This window comes from Sciurus carolinensis, chromosome 3 (genome assembly GCF_902686445.1).
Source record: "Sciurus carolinensis chromosome 3, mSciCar1.2, whole genome shotgun sequence".
NCBI classification, from domain to species: Eukaryota; Metazoa; Chordata; class Mammalia; order Rodentia; family Sciuridae; genus Sciurus; species Sciurus carolinensis.
This window is the reverse complement of record NC_062215.1, coordinates 112,743,638-112,764,272: the sequence shown is the minus strand read 5'-3', so window position 1 is coordinate 112,764,272 and position 20,635 is coordinate 112,743,638. Positions and strand designations below refer to the sequence as shown.

At 33.6% G+C, this 20,635-nt stretch overlaps 1 protein-coding gene across 2 annotated transcripts in view; it reads left to right on the top strand.

Moving 5' to 3' along the window:
* Kcnh7 (potassium voltage-gated channel subfamily H member 7) overlaps window positions 1-20,635 on the top strand; it is a 467,633-nt gene that overhangs the window by 428,549 nt on the left and 18,449 nt on the right. Inside the window, exons 9-11 of one of the 2 annotated variants that reach the window (XM_047545449.1) lie at window positions 10,539-10,791; window positions 13,739-13,944; window positions 15,683-15,782. In XM_047545449.1, the coding sequence (XP_047401405.1) occupies window positions 10,539-10,791; window positions 13,739-13,944; window positions 15,683-15,782 (559 nt within the window). Of the gene's footprint in view, window positions 1-10,538; window positions 10,792-13,738; window positions 13,945-15,682; window positions 15,783-20,635 lie in introns of those variants that run through there. The other variant, XM_047545450.1, reaches the window with a different exon arrangement.

Sequence of the window (20,635 nt, the reverse complement as noted above, 5' to 3'; positions counted from 1 at the left end):
AACTCTCAAATCTATCATAATATCTTGGTAACCACCATCATTTCCCATCAAATCAGTCAATCAATCTCTCTCTCTTTCTATATATATATATATATTCTCACTTTAAAGAATTATCATAGCCTGATAAAAAAATTTTGAAAACTATCTTCATGATGGTCTGAGGGTGAACCTCTCTCTCTCTTTCTCTCTCTCTCTCTCTCTCTCTCTCTCACACATACACACACACACCCCTACACTCCTGTATATACATTTTACATAAATGAAATCACAACATCTGTGCTTTTTTATGAAAGGGGCTTTCTTAAGCAATATTTAAAAGATAAATAAATACATATATATATTTGAGATAAAATATATATTTAAAAGATAAATATATATATATATTTGAGATAAAAGTTCAGACAGTTATATATGGTTTAAAAGAATCAAAAATCATAACCAATAACAAGATTTACTAATACTTACATATATAAATTGCCTAGGCTGGCCTCAAACTTGTGATCCTCCTGCATCAGCCTATAAAGTAGCTGGGATTAGCTGGAATTACATGCGTTCACCACCAGGCCTAGCTCTTACTAATAATTTTATTTTATGTGTAGATTCCCAGACAAGGTATTCTGAACTAAAGATTGTATTTTTAATTTTAATATCTATTGTAAGATTATATTACAATAGTGTGTGCTAATTTACATTTCTACCAATGTTAGCATTCCCCCCTCTTCCGTTTACCAGAGTTTGTTTTCAATTTCGCCAGCTTAAGGAATATGTGAGAAATTGTTGTTACTCTGACATTTTCCTCACAAGTGAATTTGAGCATCTTTTCAAAAAACACAAGTGACACTACATATAATATAGTGCTTAATATGTAATAGATATAGTAGATAATATATAGTGTCATTTGAATTATTTTGAGTTACATATTCACAGCAATTTATATATTCTGTTTATATTTTTCTTATTTATAAGAACTATTTGTAAATTATATATATTAATGATTTATCTGTGATCTATATTATAAGTTGTTCTTTTCAATATGTTGATTCTACTTAATGGATCTTTTGAATACAAAAGTGTGATTTTTTTTTAAATATGATTTCATGTGTCAAATTTTATTAGTGACAGGGATCCTTTCTTATTTTTTAATGGTCCTACTACTTACATAAGTAGTTTCATAGATTTTCTTTAAAATTTTGTCATATGATGAAAGAAAACTCTATAATCTGTTTGAAAAATATTTTCTTAAAAGATTTCTTTCACATGAATAGAATATAGCACTGGTGGAATTTATTACATAAGCTATTTTCCATTTAATTAAAATACTGTCATAGATTAAATTATCAGATATAATTGAGAAACACATCTAGACTCTCAAGTCTGCTCAATCTGTCCATTCCTATTTTAATAGTAATGGCTTATCTTTTGTGGCTATATACTGTTTCAATATCTGATAATTTATTAATCTTATTTTTCTTTTTCTAGGCTACTTGAGAACTTTTATTCTTTCATATAAAATATATGATTATTTTTATTTAATTACAATATACTTCTTGTTGAACTTTTGAGCTAAAAGTTCAGACAGTTATATATGGTTTAAAAGAATCAAAAATCATAACCAGTAACAAGATTTACTAATAATATAAGAATCATGAGGCATGAACATACAGATCCTTTCTTCACATATTAGTATTAATTCTGGCTCAGATTAAAGAGTCTTAAAATTGATGTAAGTGATGATATAAATAATTTATATGATGATACAACACTTTAACAGAGAGAAACTTATGGGGTAATTAAACACATTTTATACTCCATACATCACATAACTCACATGACATTTTCCAGAAAATCTACAAATCTATTGATGAAAGGTTTGTATGGCATAAAAAATTTAGACCAGATATATTCTAATGAAAACATCCCTCAGACAGGAACTACCCCACTAACAAATGCCTTAGTGTGTTTATCAGGAACAGGTCACTGTTTGTCATTAGCTGGTCATTCTTCTTTCTAGGGTGTTCCTCAGGAAAAATAGAGAATGGATTATAAGACTGTCATAAGTGCCTTCCTTTCTGTAAACTTTATTTTTATAAATTTTGGAATTTCAATGTTCATTTCTCATGTTAGCTGCACATTAAAATGATCTGAAATATTTTGAACAAATCTCAGTGCTTCATACCCATCCTACAACAGTTAAATAAGGATTGCTTATAACAAATTTTGAGAATCTGTGTTTTTTTATGACTATTCTAATATGTAGTAAGGGAGAGAATCAGTGGTTTATGACTTAAAAATAAGATCATCTTCCATAAATTTCATCATTTTCTTCCCAGAAATTCTTACCTTTATTATTAAAATTATCCTTAAAATTTGTGTAGCTTAGTTCCTCAAATAAAATAAGCACACATTTCTTCTTTTGCCTAGTTATGAGTAATATAAAGTTTAAAAAAAGCAAACCCATCTTCTATCCAGTCACCTTAACAAATTGCATCCTTCTGACAGGATTTTTTTCTTTAATTTGGTTCTATTTGGTTTGCTTTGATTTTCTTTGTGGGGGAGTTCTCTTGAAGATTTACTCACCAGAAGAAGGAAATAAATTTGTCATTTCAAACAAAATATAACTAATATTTATCAGCTTTTTAATTCACTAGAATCTCCAAAACAATTTTAATAAAAATGGCTCTACCATTAGGACTAAATTTTTAAATACCCTTGTATTCCTGAAATAAGTCTTATTTATGCATACATTTTTTAAATGTATATGATTTTACTGATTTGTAATTCCTTAGAATTTTACATCAACTTCATGATAATATTGGTCAATCAGTATATATGGTCTTTAAATGTTTAAAAGGAATTGGTTGTAAAATCAGCTGGCTCTGGTAATTTTAATAGTAGGTCTATAGTCACCATTCCTACTGTACTATGTTAATTGTTGTTTCTTCCTTGGGTGATATTGGTAACTTCCGTTCTGTCAAAAACTCATCCATTTCACTTCATCTTTTAAAGTTTTTATAGAATTGCATGTAGATTTCTCTAGTAAGACATTTAATCCTTTCTGCTTCAGCACATACATCTGCTATAGCACGTACATCTGCTATCTCACTCCCAAACTTATATATTTTTGTGCTCTCTTCTTTCTTTAAACAGTTTGTGGAAAGAGAATATATTTTATTGTGTTTTTCTTTTTTTTTTGGGGGGGGGGGAATTAACCCTTAGATTAATTTATCCTTGCCACTATTCTTTTCTTTTTTGGCATGTGGCTTCAATAATTTCCCTTTTCATATTTTGGATTATCCTATTATTTATTTATCCTATTATTTTAGAAAACCTTTTATATCAAGGTCTTTCATTGTTTACATCTAGCTCTTCTAATAATGAAAGCATTAAGAGTAGGCATTTTCCTATGAATACAAATTTCTCTGTGGCTTCACAGACTTTGATATGTAATGTTCTCCTTTTATTACTTTCCAAAGTGTTTTTTCTTTAATCCAAAGGTTATCATAGTATGGTTCCTAATTTACAAGTACTTCTGAATCTGTGGACAGTTTTTGTTTTATTTTTTCTCTTTTTTTGGATTATAATCAGAGTTTATGGACTACAATGTCTCTATTTTTCAAACACACATCTAATTTATATATCTAGTTGAATTTCTTAAAAATAACTCACCATTATGAAATATTTCTGAAGATTTCAGCTCCCCATTGTTGGGGAGGGATACATTTCCTTTCTTTATGCAAACTGTTATTGTTTTATGTATTATATGATTGAATTATGTAATTCCACCAACAAGCACAGCCGGCCTCAATACCTGCTTAAACATACACACAGGTGTATCACAATATTGGTGAAAACACAAATGACAGGCATACAGCAGTACCTGGAACATTCAGAGAGCCACGTGATAGGCAATACAATTATAGGAGGGGAATTTGTTAGGTGGAGGAAGAAAATTTCTATTTTGAAAATTTTCTGAAAAGTTAAACAATAATAGATATAGCTATCTTTTCATAGAAGACAATTGCATTTATTTTTGTCTAAACTTAAATTTTCTTCCATTTTTGTTTATTTTTTGCTTTGTTTTGGCACAGGGGTTGAACCCAGGGCACTTTACCAGTGATCTACATCCCCAGCGTCCACACCCTTTCAACGTTTTATTTTAAATTTTGACACAAGTTCTAAGTTGCTTAGGACCTTACTAAGTCGTTGAGACTGTCCTTGAACTTGCCATTCTCTTGCCTAAGCCTGTGGAGTCTCTGGGATTAGAGGTGTGTGCCATTGCACCCAACTTGAATTAAATTTTCTGATGATCAAGTACCCCAAACAGTACAAAACCAATAAATGAAGTGAATAGGAAAATTTTGCATCTCTCTATACTGTTAGAAATTTTTGAAATCCAGTTTGATGAATATCTATGGCAAGTCAAAATAGTTGAATCTCTGGACTAAGTTTGGAATCTTAGTTCTTCCGCAAATAAAATCCCTTAATGTATTGTGGTACTGTGACTTGGCTTTCACATTTGAAAAATGGGATGATTGCCACTCTGCATTCCTCATGTAATGTTAATGATCCAAGAAAAAAAATGATTCTAAAATATGATACATGAGAAATGCTTCTGTAACCATAAAATTTCATTCAAATTTGAGATACTATTTTAAGTAAAAGGTGATATTTTCAAACATTCTTTTCATCACTTGACAGACGGCACTTTCCTTCTTACTCTGTAAGTAAGCTCAAGTCATTTTGGGAAGAACTATTTGCAAACATCTCCCTGAAACCACTGTAGTTATATTCTGTTAATCCCTTCCCCTACCAACTCTCTAAGTTAATTGAGCAGGGATAAAGAGGAGAGGCCCTGAAACTGCTCCTCCAATATTGGTCCCTCATGTTCACCTTAGAAACCCTAATGGTTTCCAAGGTTTCCCCTGAGACCTCATTTCGGAAATCCTGAGGCACCCTTTTTCAAGTCTGGCTTTTGCTGAATTAGCAGAAGGACTTCAGAGCCTGGGTAACTAGGACAAGTGTGCAAAAGCAATAAATCACATCTGCCCACACATCACTGCCCACACTCTGATTTGTCCTTACCTTAATTTGAGTCAGGTTAAAGTTTACATTGCCTTCTGAAAAGAAGCAAATATGTAAGAGTTGTACTGTTAGCTGGGTTTGTGGAAAAGGGAGGGGAATATATAGAAAGGATTCCTTTACATTTTACAAAAAAACTTTTCCATACCAAAACTGGTTCAGGATTTATGCCTTATTATCCATGTTCATGTATAATGAAGTTTTGTTCTGCCCATATGCTTTATTTTCTAAGTGATATAAACTATATGCTAAATGTTTATAATTTACATCTGAAAATTTATTTTCTTAATGCTTATGAATAATACCATAGTCATGTATTTCACAATGCTCTGCTTTCCCAATAATATGGCCAAACACAATGGCTTTATCCAATAAAATAATTTCTTATTCTTATGAACTGCATGAAACTAAAATAAGAAAGTAGATGGCAAAGCAATTTAAGCGTCAACTAGGGTAATGTGTATGTGTAGGGTTAAAACTTCTTACAGAATCCACTTATTATAATCAGTGGTTATGTAGTATAAACGTAAAATCACCAAGAACACATGAAATATGTGTTTCTTATTTCTTAATGCCTAACCATAGAAATAAATATGATCTGGAATTATATAGAAATAACACAATCCATTCTGTTAGGACATTCTGTTGTTAACTTCTAGAAACGGCAAAAAGTAAGCTCCCTTATCTTACAAGTGCTAAAGATTTATCAGAAGAAATCGATGATTCTATCAGAATCAGGAAATGCTATAAAATATTAAAGCTGTACTCTACGGCAGTGACTTAAGACTTAATATATTGCTTGCATAATCTATTTGATAATCATGCTTGAGGTTTAGTGCTTCACAGGGAGTGTTAATTTGTGTTTTGATTGATCCTAATTTGTCAAGATTTAAGTACATTTAATGACCCAGAGAATTTCCCTAGAAAATTTCCTAATGACATTTAGCACAGCCACCAAAGTTGTACATATGATTAATCTGCTATTTAGGGGAACCATTTGCCACACTCTGACTGTCTTTCTAAATGTGCTCTATTCTGCCTGCCTCTGGGAATGTTCCCCTTTACAGCTACAGTAAATGAAAGGAATAAAAAACATTACAACATAAACAAACCTTCCATACTATCAGGCTATAAGGTATATACTAGAGAATACATTTTGATTTATTTTAAAACAAATACAAAACTATGAAAGAAGTCTAGAGAGTGTTTTGGTAAAAACTCAACTATTGGCACTCTTCCAAAAAGAATATAGGAAGTGTACCAACCATGAGGGAGTGTTTTATAATTAGGCTGAAACACAGCAAATGTTGAATTTTGTGTCTAAAATTTGAGGAAAGAATAACAGTTTATTTTCAATATATTATGAATATTTAACTTCATTTAGAAATCCTTTTGTATCAGCAGTCAGGTAAAATTTGATTAAGGAAATAAATACCTCTCTTATCTTCTTGAAAATTGAAATAATAATGACATGTCCAAAAAAGAAAACAAATTCACTAATTAGAATATTTCTTCAATCAGATGCCACTGACTGAAAACCAGACATGGTTTTTTAATTAGATCTGTCATATGCCTGGGTTAAACTTCTTTTTCATTAGTGCCTCAATACATAAAATAGGGAGCATAATTGTTTTATCAGTATAAATTTATAAGCTTATATTTTAGAGTTTATTGATTAAAAAGTTAATGAGATGCATCATTTCAATTAGTATATTTATCAAGTTAGATGTTTCAAGCTTATATTAACTTCAGCATTCATTCATTCCTAAATTTTTTTATTCATTGTTCAGTATAGGTAAAATTTGAATTTGCACACTACATAATTGTGAATAGTAATTTTATGCCACTAAGTGTGTGTCAACATATATAGCTTTTAGAGAAGCTCAACATGACTTTGAGTTCTTTTGAATTAGTGTTTGATAACTGTTTATTATGTAATCATTTTACTCTCCCTTTATTTTGTGTGACTTCTTTAATGAGTCTTATTTGATTTATGAATGTTATCTTGTTTCATTGTTATCATTGGGTTGTCCATGTTGAAATTCTTTAAACTAGGGTTCATGTACTTTGAACTAGGGTTCATCAGATGAAACTAGGGTTCATCTGAATCTTAGCTCTTATTGAGTTTCTCTGAGTGACTGATGTAACTAAATTAAGAAAAAATTAAAGAAAATTAGTGTAGGGCCAATACCACACAAGCATTCCCTAATCTATTCAAACTCCTATGAGATTTGGTAACTTGCCCCTGGAAACAAAGGCACCATGGCACTCTCAATATTATGTAACCCTTTGCCATGGGTGTCACCTCTAATAGAATTAATATTGGGGGCTGAGGACATATAACAAAGACAGACCTTTCCATGTACCCTTAACACTTTGTGGGTGATTTCAAGACTACTGGAATTCTAAGAACATATTTGTAAATTTATTTGCTTAACTGCCTACTTTCAAAAAGGATTTAAGACCAGTCACAATGCACACCAAAATGCAAGTAAGCCAGAACTTTTAAGAAGACAGAAATAGGAAACAAGAACACAGAGAGATGCAAGGAAAAAGAGTTCTTAAATTGATGATACATGGAACATAAAGCATTTTAACTCTGCTGAGTCAATAGAACACAAAAATAAGTGGAAAGTTTTCTACCAGGCAGACCAAAGAGAAAACTCAGTAAGCTTGTGTCACTCAATTTCCAGCAAAAGAGAACAAAATACCAGTTCTTCAGGAACAATAAATATGGGTGACAAAAAAAAAAAATGAAGTCAAAGGTAAATTGCTTATTAGCTGTCTACTGTGCATGGGATGGTTTACATACCTTATCATATTTAATTGTGGCTACAATTCTATGAAGTCGATGTGGGTAATTTAATTTTACAAAAGAAACACCTGAGTAGGGGATAGTGGCACACACCTGTAATCCCAGTGACTCAGGAGATTGAGACAGGAGGATCACAAGTTCAAGGGCAGTCTGGGAAACTTAGCAAGATTCTGTCTCAAAAATAAATAAAAATAAGGCCAGGGATTAGTTCAGAAGTAGAGCACCCCTGAGTTAAACACGGACATGCACACACATACACAGACACACACACACACACACAGAGAAATAAAACAAGTCTGTGAGAAGTTAAGTAACTCGACTGACCACACAACTAGTAAGTGGCAGAGCTAGGACTTTAGCTCATGCCTGACTCCATAACTTACATAACATGCTGAAAGAAATGAGAAACCTCATCTCCATCTCATCTCTGCTTTCCAACTCAAAGCATGCTTACGCACATATGTATACATATCCATACACACACACACACATATACACACACACACATTCAATTCTCTTAAATTCTCTAACCAGACTACTCAGTGTGACTTCAGGGAAAATACCAGAAACAGCAGCTACATGCTCAGTAATCTTTTTCCAGTTTTATAATCACAACATATTCCCCCATTTATGTGAAGTATAAAATACCTTCTGAACCATATTACAACTGGGTCATAAGAGAACGACGGACATATCTAATTTGTTACTTGGGGTAACACACTATTCATCTTTATCTGTGAAAATTTGTGAACATTGCTGCTTCAAGAAGATATAAGTCACAGGCAGAGGCCAGTTAATTGGAGTATATTTCTCCTATACAACCCTCAACTCAAGTGACACTTCAGAAAACACTGTCAAAACTTAGTTCAAATCCAGTCTGGCAGCACAAGAATCCACTGTGGTAATTTAGATGATAGAAAGGATCAGTAACCTAGAGGACTGGTTCCATGAGAGTAGATGAGTTGACATAGAATTCCATCCAAGAGTGAAGACAAAAATCCCCGACTTTAGAGACAGAATTGGCCAAGAGTAGACAAGTCTCATTGGTGAGGTCTTCAGTCCAAGCAGGAATTGGGTAGAGTCCAGTCAAGTAAAGAAAGACTGAAAGTTACGGGTCAGGGGAGAGATGGCAGATGAGTGACCGGAACCCTGGGAACCAGAGGAAGTCTCCTTCTTTTCAGACCTGAGCCAGGTGAAGAATCTTCAGGAAGAAAGTGTGAGTGCTGTAGAGGTGGTTGAGCAGTATCTGACAGTTGGCATGCTGTTTGTTGGTAACTTATGGCTAATTTCAAAATAGGTGAAGTGACTTGCACAAGAGTCAACTTATGGCAAATTCATAGCCAAAAGTCATTCCCATGGCTTCTCCTCTACCCATTTTTGCAGATGACTCTATACAATGAAGAAAACGAGAGCAGAAAATTATGACTATTGGACTTTATACCTCTTGATTCTTTCATATAATATCATAGTCCATCAGAATGACCTCTATAGCTTTTTAAATATTTAAATATGAATAATTGTAAATTCACTTAAACATGATTTAATTTGAAGTTCCTCTTTTGGTCAAATATATTTGAATTGCCTTATAAACAATTCATAATTACTTTTAGTTACATAAATGACATGCAAAAGTTGAACAAAAAAAATCCCAAAATTGCATTATTGCACTATAAATTGCACTGTGTAATTCCCCCTCCTTCCATTCCAACACATACTATTTATACTGGCAGAAGAACATTAACATAAAAATCAAAATCTGCATGTGACTCCCAAAATAGCAAGACACAAAAAAGCAGGAGTTGAGTATCTTCAACCTGTTATATCCTGGGAATTTCATAAAAATAACATAAAGTTTTATTCAGCTCAAACTGAGTAGCACTTGTCACCAGCTATTGTTCAATCTCTTCCACAAGTTTTAAATTAACCACTGAATAGGCTGTCAAAACAGTAGCACTTTAAAAGTTTATGTATGCACTGTAAACCCGGCACAATTTCCATTTCTGGAAATTGAATTACACTTTTAAACTATGTTTGCTGTTCTCCTTTCCTTTCTCTATTTTCAATGCTTATCAAAATATTTAGTATTAATAATGTTTATAGGAAACATAAATAGCCACATACTGTTAAACTAAGTACTCCCTGGTATATGACATTTGCAAATACCATGACTATTTCAGGATCAACATTTTTACTAATTATAACTCAGATATATCCCAGAGATGGCAATCTGAATTGACTTGAAATTCCTTCAGAAGGTTGATTATCTTTCTAGTTGTATCGCCTTTCATTAGTTATGTCTTATTAATTGTCACATTGCATTACATCTGTGCACAGTATGATACTGCATAACATGATGCAGGGAGAAAAAGCAATGTGAAAAGTTGTAGGCATAACATTTTAATGAGACAGCATTTGTGTTGAGTCTGAATACCTACAGTTAATTCAGAGAAGAAGTGTTTGAGTTAAGATTCCTGACATGTTTAGCAAACCAAGTATTCCTGAAGGTAGGCGAGGTAGAATCATTGTAAGAACTCCTGTATGACAATGACTAAACCTGCAGTTTTGTGAGCAAGAAATGTATTTTATTTCAGGTTGAAGTACCTCGTGCGCTGGTAGTATGAAACTCTTTACTTTTTTTCTTCAGGTCCTAAAGGGTTTCCCAGAATGCTTACAAGCTGATATTTGTCTACATCTGAACCAGACTTTGCTACAAAACTGCAAAGCCTTTCGGGGGGCAAGCAAAGGTTGCCTTAGAGCTTTGGCAATGAAGTTCAAGACCACTCATGCACCTCCTGGAGACACCCTGGTTCACTGTGGGGATGTCCTCACTGCACTGTATTTCTTATCCAGAGGCTCCATTGAAATCCTCAAAGATGACATTGTGGTAGCTATTCTGGGTGAGTGTTTTAAACCTGAACAGTGACAGGTTGAGGTATTAGCTATTGCAATACATATTTTAAAATGATAGCTAAAAGGACCAATCTACTTTTTTTATAAGGACTTTTTAACTCTGGTTAGTAATTTTTAAGTCTTATTTAAAATTCCATTCAAATCAAATTACCATTACAGAAAATGTGTTTTCTTCACTATCTCACTTTTTCTCTAATGTGTAAATGCTCCCATGATTCTCTTGGCTTCTTGGCATCTACTCTCATCTTGGAGGCCAAATATATGAAAATAGTCAACATTTTTCTTTTCACGTTAGACAATCTTGGCTTCATGCTTGATCTTTTGACATCTTAAAATAAAATATATAATGTTGTAGACATACTTGTCTGCATGTGCCAATGCCTTGTCATGAACCAGGTTTACATTTTGATTAATTTCACATATTTACTATGTACTTTTACAAATGGAATTACTTAAAGCCTCATCTAGGTAGTATGAAGCTGTGAACATAAATCACAGGGTCAGATATAACAAGATTGCAATTAATAATAAAAAGGTTTGAGTGCAAAAAAAAAAAGGCCATGCTTAATCAATTTTACTTCTTTAAAAATAAATTTAGACCATGTGAACTTGCAGAATTTCTTTAGAATGTTATGCCAGTAGAAAAGACTAGGGAACAGAAAGAAGCCAGGTTGGTTCTCCACCTCTCCAACCAACTAACCTTCAGCTTTAAGTCTCACTTTCCCCATGGCAACACTTACCCCAGAGTCTGTGGAAAGTTCATTTTCCCCCTTTGATTAAACCCATTCCCATTTAAATAATGGGCATGAAATGCAATGATTTTCCTTCACCCAATTCTTAATTTTCTCATATAACTGTTAGCTTCAAAAGGACATAAATGTTATCTAGTTTCTCTTCTGTTGTGTAGAACCAGAGTATGGCATAGCAGATGACCTAAATACATGAGAGAAGATGTTCGAGTGATTCCCTATATATTTTGATAATTTTATGATTCCCAAATTTTTAATATTTTTCCCCAAACTTATCAGGTATGCAATTTGGTTACCTATTCATAAGCAGAGACTAAAAACATTCTAAATCACTTCAAGGCTACATAATGAAGTTAGGATTGCCCAGATATGACCTTGGCAGCTTGTCCTGGTATCTTGCCAGGGAAGGAGCATGCGTCCTATGTTCTTAATCTTCAAATCAGCCAGTGAAAAGGTAACAAGCTTTCTTATGTTATAAAACGGTAATTACAGAATGCTACTAAGCTGTAAACATGGCTTACTCTTTGCTCATTTACATCCATACAAACCAATTGAAATATAAAACTCATGCTAATTCAGTTCAGTTTTTGAAAAAAAAATAATATCCATACTGAGCTCTCAAAATGAAGAAATTTCAAGATATTACCTTTTTCTGTCCCCATCATGTAAATCAGCACCTCAAATACTCACAAATTATGATTATTCATTTTATTTTTGAGAGACTATTTTATTTAAGCTATGGTTAATGTCTTCGCTCCAATGTCAATTTTTCTTATGGTTAAGATATGCTATTTGACTTCTTCCCATTAACTTCTCATTTAAATAAAAAATATTACAGCACTTTTGACTAATTGAATTTTATTGTGTAAAAGACTGATAGCTTCCACAGCGGGGTATACATGAGGTTAGCCACCAAAAACTAAAATAATACACGCAGGAAATTTTTTCTAAAATCTGAAAAGAAGCTTCAGGATAGATATAAGGCAGTACTATTTCATGCTACCCTTAATGATATTAAACGTAATATATAATCAAGTGATCTATCAGTATTTATTAAATATATACATCACATAAATACCTTGATGTTCAGAAACATGTGGCACAACATCAGGAAAAATACTGGGAGTAAAAGATTAGATCATCAGATGTAAGAACTTTGACTCTGAGGTCAGAATGCCAGGGATTTAGTCCTGTCTACTCTCTCCTTCCCTTCACTTCACCCTACAAAGAAGGTGTCCTTAGGCTAATCAGTTTACCTCTTTAATCCTCTTTCTGTATTAATAAAATTTGAATAGTAATTTCTTCATGAAGTTATTTTGGGAATAAAACACAATAGTACATCTAGGCATTTGATGCAGCACCTGGCACCTACTTAATTCTCAAAAACTATTTGTTGTTTTTGCTGTCATTCATGTACTTATCATTGAGCAAGACTTTAAAAATTGGGTGGCATGTGGCTAGGCAGAGGCAATGGAAGGGTTCAACAATCAGAAGCCAGACACTGCATTAGCCCAGAGTTTTTTAGAAGAACAAAGACAAACTTTCAGAACAAAGGCCATATGACAAAAAGCATCCTATTTATGCTAAGGAAATGTAACTAGATGCTTTAAGTAATTGAACAAATTAAGAACAAATCCAAAAACAGTTCTTAAAGGAAATAAGGTATGTTCAGATTGCTCCCTAATCCTTAAAGGGTCGAAAGAGCTCCAGCATAAGCTTTTGTTGACACCACCTCCAGCAACTACCTGGATATAGAAAGAACATGAATCTGACTCACTGTGGCCTTTCTCATATTCCTGGATTGACAAAATGGGAGAATATCTACCTGAAAATACCTTTAAAATGCTATTTGGCAACACCCTTCACTGAGCACACCTGAGTGAAGATATACTTGCTAAATTCCAGATACCAAAACAAAAAAATGAAACAGAATCTATCAGGACCAGTGACCATTAGGTGAAATTCCTTTAGACAAACATGGATAGGGCAGCCAGTCCAGATGCCTTAACTTTGCTATTCAAGTGTCTATTCTGTGGCTCTTAGCTTTGAAATATTTGACTCAGGGATTCATCATAGATCAGTGGTTCCACTCTACTTTTAAAAGGAAAACAATAAGTTTAATTCTCATTTTCTGCCCTTTTTTTCTTTCTACTTTTTTCTGTTCTGTTTTTTAAAAAATTTTTAGGAAAAAATGATATATTTGGAGAAATGGTTCATCTTTATGCCAAACCTGGCAAGTCCAATGCAGATGTAAGAGCTCTCACATACTGTGACTTGCATAAGATTCAGCGAGAAGACTTGCTAGAGGTTTTGGACATGTATCCTGAGTTTTCTGATCACTTTCTAACAAACCTAGAGTTGACGTTCAACCTCAGGCATGAAAGTGCAAAGGTATTATATTAATTATTTGCTTTTTTATTTCTGACAATTTATTTTATTCTTGGATTACACAAATACTTCTGAAAAAATTAAGCAAAAATTGCAGCAAAACTTTATCAATTCTACGTATTTAGAAAGAGCAAACAGAAGAATATTGAAATTCCTGAGTTGTAGGGAAGGCATTCAGCCTAATTTTTTTCAAATGTGTTGAATAATTTTAAGCAGGTCAATTAAGTTTGACCTTGCAGGAATCCTTAGGTAACATGCTGGCTTAAAATAGTCTTAGTTTATATTACGCCAATTATTTTAAGAAATTGCTGATTTCAGACTATTGAAAATCTTTTAAAAGAGTTTGTCTTATACAGAGGATAAAATATTCTTTCAACTATTATTTACTCCACACATCATTTACCAATTCTCAATAATAATGAAAAGATTAGCCTTATGCAAGTTTAGGTCCACATTTAACAGAATTTTCAAATCACAAAAGTATAAATTAATCAGGTTTTACAATAGCATCAAAGTTAATGCTTCAGAATGAATAATATATGGTCTAATAGAAATAAAATTTTAAATAACTCTACACAGTAGTTAACCTAAAATGAATTTCTAGAGTGCAGCTCTTAGCCCCTCCCTCTCTTCCACTGTGAGAATGTGTCCTATGAGCTCTTATGAACTTACTGCTAGTCTGTAAATATGGAATGTACATGGTAATCCACAATGTATTACCAGGTTCCTCCCCCTGCAACCTCTTCTCCCCTACTCCAATTCTAAATAATTTTTCATGAGAAACTCAATATTGGCCAGAAAATACTTGCAGGTATATTTACATGCAAACTAGTATACTCTCTGGTGGGGAAAAGATGTTTATGTCAATATCTAGGTAAAATGTAGTAGGTTTAATTCTCCCTGGAGTGACAGTCATCCCCAGGCACTGTGAGAAACATTAAGAGAAGCAGCAACTTTTAAGTTCACCAGGGTGCCATTCAGAATCCTGATACATCTGCACAGATAATTGCTTCTTCTCAAAGCACTGAAAGATTTAAAAAATAGTTGGTAAAATGTTCAAGTTACTAAGAGCATATTTCTAGTAATAATTTTAATTCAGTACTTCATCAAAATCCTAATCAAATGTCCCCAACCTCATTCTGATTTTGTCTTGAAAAACAATAAATATCTGCCTTAGCTTCTTATTTACATAAAATTTCAGGCAGCACCCAAATAAGTTAAATAGGATCTTCCTTTTCTATATATAAGATTGACATTGTCCAAATTACTCAGGGGGAAAGGAAGAGCTGGGAACAAATACAATAAAGGACTCTAAGCATTTATCCTCATTTATTGTTGTGAAATTTAACTTGGTGTTCATTCATGTAAGTTAAATACCATAGTTAATTGAAATCAGTTTAAACATTTTTATTGGTAGAAATAGAGACTATAGTTTTGAAATGTTTTTTTTTTCATTTTAACTCTACCCAGTTGCATAAAACACATTCCACATAAAGGAAAAGGCTGCATCGTCCCGAAACAGGTCCAATAAATAACTTCCACTGTGATTCCCCATCAGATGGTGAAACTACTAGAATTGTTCTATCGGTCTATTTTATAATTGAGACAACTTGTTTGCCTGCAATCTGATAATTAAGACTCAAAGTGGTTGCGATGATATGAAGTAGTGAAGAGTTCGCTGACAATGCACCATGTTCAAGTCGAGTAACCTTCCATTTATCTTCATGTTCCATTAACAAAGGCTGATCTCTTACTACGATCACAATCCACGAATGACTCCGAAGGAGAAAATTGTAAACTTCGAAGGAGGAAATTGTCCTTTGAAAGTGAAGGAGAGAAAGGTAATTTACTCTGTTCCTAAAGTTTAAATCTACAGCATGTGGTTATTAGCTCTTCTTACTTAAATGCTCATTATAGGTCTGATTTCAAAAGTAATTCAGGTGCTGGAGATATAGCCCAACACGTAGAGTGCCTGCCTCTCAAAAGTAATTCAGGTTTTAGGAGGACAAATACTTTGCTTTTTTCAAATCAAAAGATATGGTTTCTGATTTTTTTATTGATAGCTCCCAAATATGCTAGTTAACAAAAGTGTCTGATATCTACAAGGACATGATGGATAAAGAAATAGAGTGGATTGATTAAAAAGAAGAAGTCATTTAAGTATAGTTGAATAACTGTGCCTTAGAATTCTGAAAAGAGTGTTCTGGAAGGACTCTTAAGTCTCAATCTCCTCTCTGGTCCCGTGTGTATATATGACATGAATGTGGACACAAAACAATCCTCATCTTCCCTTGGATGGGGGGAGATGGCCCCACCCTCAAATAGTGACTACTGTCACAGGAATAAGTGCACCTTAGTGGAATGCAGATAAGGTTATACTTAAGTGTTCCTGGGAAGATGAGAGAAAGCTTTCGTGAGGAAACCTCCATGCTTGTCCCCTTCTGACTACACAGACATTCTAGTCTTCACCTTATTTGTCCTCATAGTAGCATCTGGTACGATGAGACTATTCCACTCTTTTTTTTTTTTTTTTAATATTATTTGCCTGGCATCTGTGACACTTCATTCTTCCTATTTTCTTTGTCCCCTCACTAACTCCCTGAAGATAATTTCAGGATCACTATCTGGTAACGCAGTTTATCAGTTGTTAGAATTTTTTAAGCATCATATCTCTTGTCTTCTCATTCTATAACATTTTTCTTTCCCTGGATTATCTCATTTATGCCTATTATTTAATTAGACCATCACACAAGAGATGTGCATATTTACATCTTAATCACAGATCATCTGAACTTTAATCTTCTATATCGAATTATCTATTAATCCATCACTTAAAATCTCAAAAGTACTCAAATTCAGCATTTCCTAAATTCAACTAGGGATACTTCCTAGATACATATCTTCTCGTCCACATGCACACCTCTGCAAATGGTGCCACAGGTCAATCAACCACACAAACCAGATATCTAGGAGCAAAGCTCTCAACTTTTGTAGCAGCTCTGGCAATAGGTTATATTATAACCTATTAAAACAATAAATCTCCATTTAGTCTTCAAGCAAGGTCTCCTTCCAGATTGCTTCTCTCCATCTCCATAATCATTATCCCATGCCAAGATTCTATAATCTGCTCCCTGCAATGCAGAAATAACTTTCCAAATTTCCTTTCTACATTCAACTCACCCTTCTTTTCATTTATGCTCCATACTGGACCACTGGTAATTTTTTTAATGAATGTTGTTATGTTTTTGTTACCCACATATATTCAGTGTCCATAAGGACTTCCCATTCCCTGTACTCTTAATAAGGTTGGTCTCTGCCTACCTCCCTAGTCTTATATACTAGCCATCCCTTAACTATCCCCATTAGCAACTCCGCTTTCCCCATCAGTTGATCTTCTCTGCAGCCCTTATTTTACTTGTATGAATAGGCTTATTTGCATCATTATTTAATCACTGTTGTGTGCCTCCATATTGTAAACCCCATGGAGTTGGGAAATATTTGGTTCTGCATAGCTTCAGTGAAACACAGCAGTTGCTCAACAAATAACTGTTAAAAGAATGAATCATTTTCCTTTTGATTCTCTTTTCCCTTTTGTTTTTTTAATTGAAATTATTTTCTTGACTCTTCTCTACTCTCTGAGTCCTTTCCCCATAGGAGATCATTTACTGTGGGGAAAGGACAGGTCTACTTTTCAAGTGAATTAAACTGCTTTCTCATCCATGTAAATTGTTTCTGTGATTTTGCTGATATCATTCCCTTCAGCAGAGTTTACCGCTCTGTCCTCAAATGTGTGTGTGTGTTTGTGCACACTCACACAACCATACCATACCACTTTTCACCCGCAAAATTATATTTTTTATCTTGATCAGTTTCCAATAACATATTTGTCATGAACTATTTCTCAATTTCCATAAATGTAGAAGGTCTTTTATGAATTCCCAAGGCACTTAGCTCTTGTGATATTGTTAATATCTTCCCTGCTCAGTGGTTATTGATATATTTAGCTCTTTTCTCCACCAAACTTCAGCAAAGAATGCTTCATAAATATTTAAAGAGTTGGGTTAACTGTTGAATACTCTGACCAATTGTAGAACAATAAACCATTCATAGACAGGCAATAAGTTTTTCCTGCCATGACTTTCTGTATTCTCTTGGTGACTTTTTCTAAAATCAGAACCATTACTGTCAAGCTGTTTTTCCACAGAGTTAATCTAACTCCCTTATCCTGAATTTAATCTCCTATTTTTATCTCACTGGAAATAAAGAACAGCTTGACAATGATGTCTATATAATAATGTCCCCCATGTAGTTGAAGATTTATTAAATCTTTTGTCAATCTTATTCAATTTCCTATTTCTCAAGCGAAATAATCTAATATTTTTATCTCCTGATAAGGCCCTGAAAGCATGTCACAATTTGTATTGTGTTCATGCAACCAGACATTTCTATTGATTTTTAAAACTTTTCCTTTAATCACAGGCTTAGTCTGTGAGATCCATTTTATATAAAGTGTAGATAGCAAAAGATTTACCTGCCAGCAGCTTTTTGAAGTTTCCTGGTGTATCTGTGAGTGACCATGAATTGGACAATGTGAAAACACAATTGATTCCAGTTATCCAGTGCTTAAGAGCTTATTCCAGAGTTCTCAGGATTCCATGGTGCTGTGGGCAAGTGTAAAATTTGCTGAAAGCAATTTGGTCCCTATCAGTCCAGTCTAATGCTCTTTAGGTGACCATTTATTCTGCACTTCTTGATGCAGAATCGGTGTCTAGGAGAAAAACACATACCTATAAGGAAAAGGAAAGGAGAACTTTCAGAGGACTCCCTAATCCTAAATGACATATGGGTACCCAAACTAAAAGTGTCCCATAAAATGCACTATTTTAGTGTTTGTTTACTGCTCATAAGAAACAAAACATTGAAAGCAAAATTCCGAGAGAACTGATGACTGGGAAATCAATCAACAGAAGCCACAAGAACCAGAGGAAGACCATGTGCAGTGGAGGCAAATACAAGTAGAGTCTTATATTCACTTGATGCCTATTCAACAGGACAGGAAGCTGTGGGCTTCATTCCTCACCTGCAGCCCCTTCCTGTCGTGCTTACTATGTGTGGCTAAGGAGTTCACACTCAAAACAGTGTACTTTAAAAAGAAGAGATGGGAAGTACTTCTGGCAAGGTGATGAAAAATAATAAGAATGATAGTGATGAAGGTGGTTTGTCTGCATGAGGTGCACATTTCTTCTGAAGATATAAACTTCTCTATAGAAGAGAGTTGTCAGTTTAAGTACAAATTTGAAGACACCTTGTAATTTTTAAGGAGTCCTCAAGAAGTTAGTTCTATTCTCAAAATTGTGGCAGGGAGGTACCCAGGATCTCTCCTGCATGACTAAGTATGTTGTAGGAAGAGTTGCTGCACTTTCTGAGGGGGAAGTAAAATGTTACTGTTACAGAAAGTAAAGAATAAAAATGAGGGTTCAGTGACTTATTCAGTACCAGGGACACAAAGAAGTAAGTGAGGTAAATGCTGAAAAATAGTCTCTTGTTTGAGTGATCTTCCAGAGTTGTGCTAAGATAATCTAATGGGTCAAGGGAGTATTTTTTTAAATTATGTGTTGTATGTAGTGTATAATATACAGAAAATATTAGTACAATAGCATGCATAATGGCACAGGAGACATGTATTATTATATTATAAACTATGTAGGGATTATGTCTGTGTATGTATTATATGTATAAAGTATCATTATACATTCATTCATTCATGATAGGGCTTATACAACCAAATATTTGGAATGTAGCACTCCATTCTTTCTGTGGATGAAAAAATGCAGGATGGAAGTAGCTACTAATGGCTGATTAGGGTGCCAACAGCCATTTGGCAGAGAATAGTCCAGTCATGGCAGCAGTGTAACAGGCCTCAACCAATCAACCACCCATTCATTTGGCAAATAGTCATTGAGTGCCAACTGCATGCTAAATTTGCCTATATTTTTATCTTTGTTTCTGTTTTAGTTTTAAAAACTTTGTCTCTACTTACTAGAGAAAATTCTTCATTAGTTAACAAGGAGACAAACAGAAATTCCTTCTAAATTGAATGATCTACACACATTAAGATGTATACTTTTAAAGTTTTCATTACATTTTCTAGACAATTTAGCAGGAAAATTAAAGGTTTCTCCACAATTTTGAAGAAATTAATTTTGTACTTTTTGTACCAAGTAGTGAAAAGAAAATCAAATTCAGAAGGAACTCTTTGACTGACTTTACTGTTTTGAAACTCCCTAACATTGTGAAAAATTACAATGTATAATCCCTGCTGATGTTGTGACTTTAAAGAGAAAGCCCACTGTTAACCTTTTTTTTTTTAACTAAAGGATGTAGGCCACCATGAGGTATTATCTAACGGGAATCTCAGGACAGAAGGCACAGATGCTTTGACCTTCCTTTCTCATTAGACCTCCACTGAAGTATCTTCTTCTAACCATTGCTTCTCTACATCTTTTCACCATTCTTTTTCTGAAAGCCTAAAATTAAAAAAAAAAGACATATAATTAGCCACAATTAAATGTCAAAAAATGTATGGAGTCAAAAAGAAAATGAGTATTCTTAGCAAAAGAAACATAAGCATGCAAAGTAAACGAATACTGGGCTTGTCCTTCCTAACTGAGATTTTGTTTTTCATTTTCTTAAT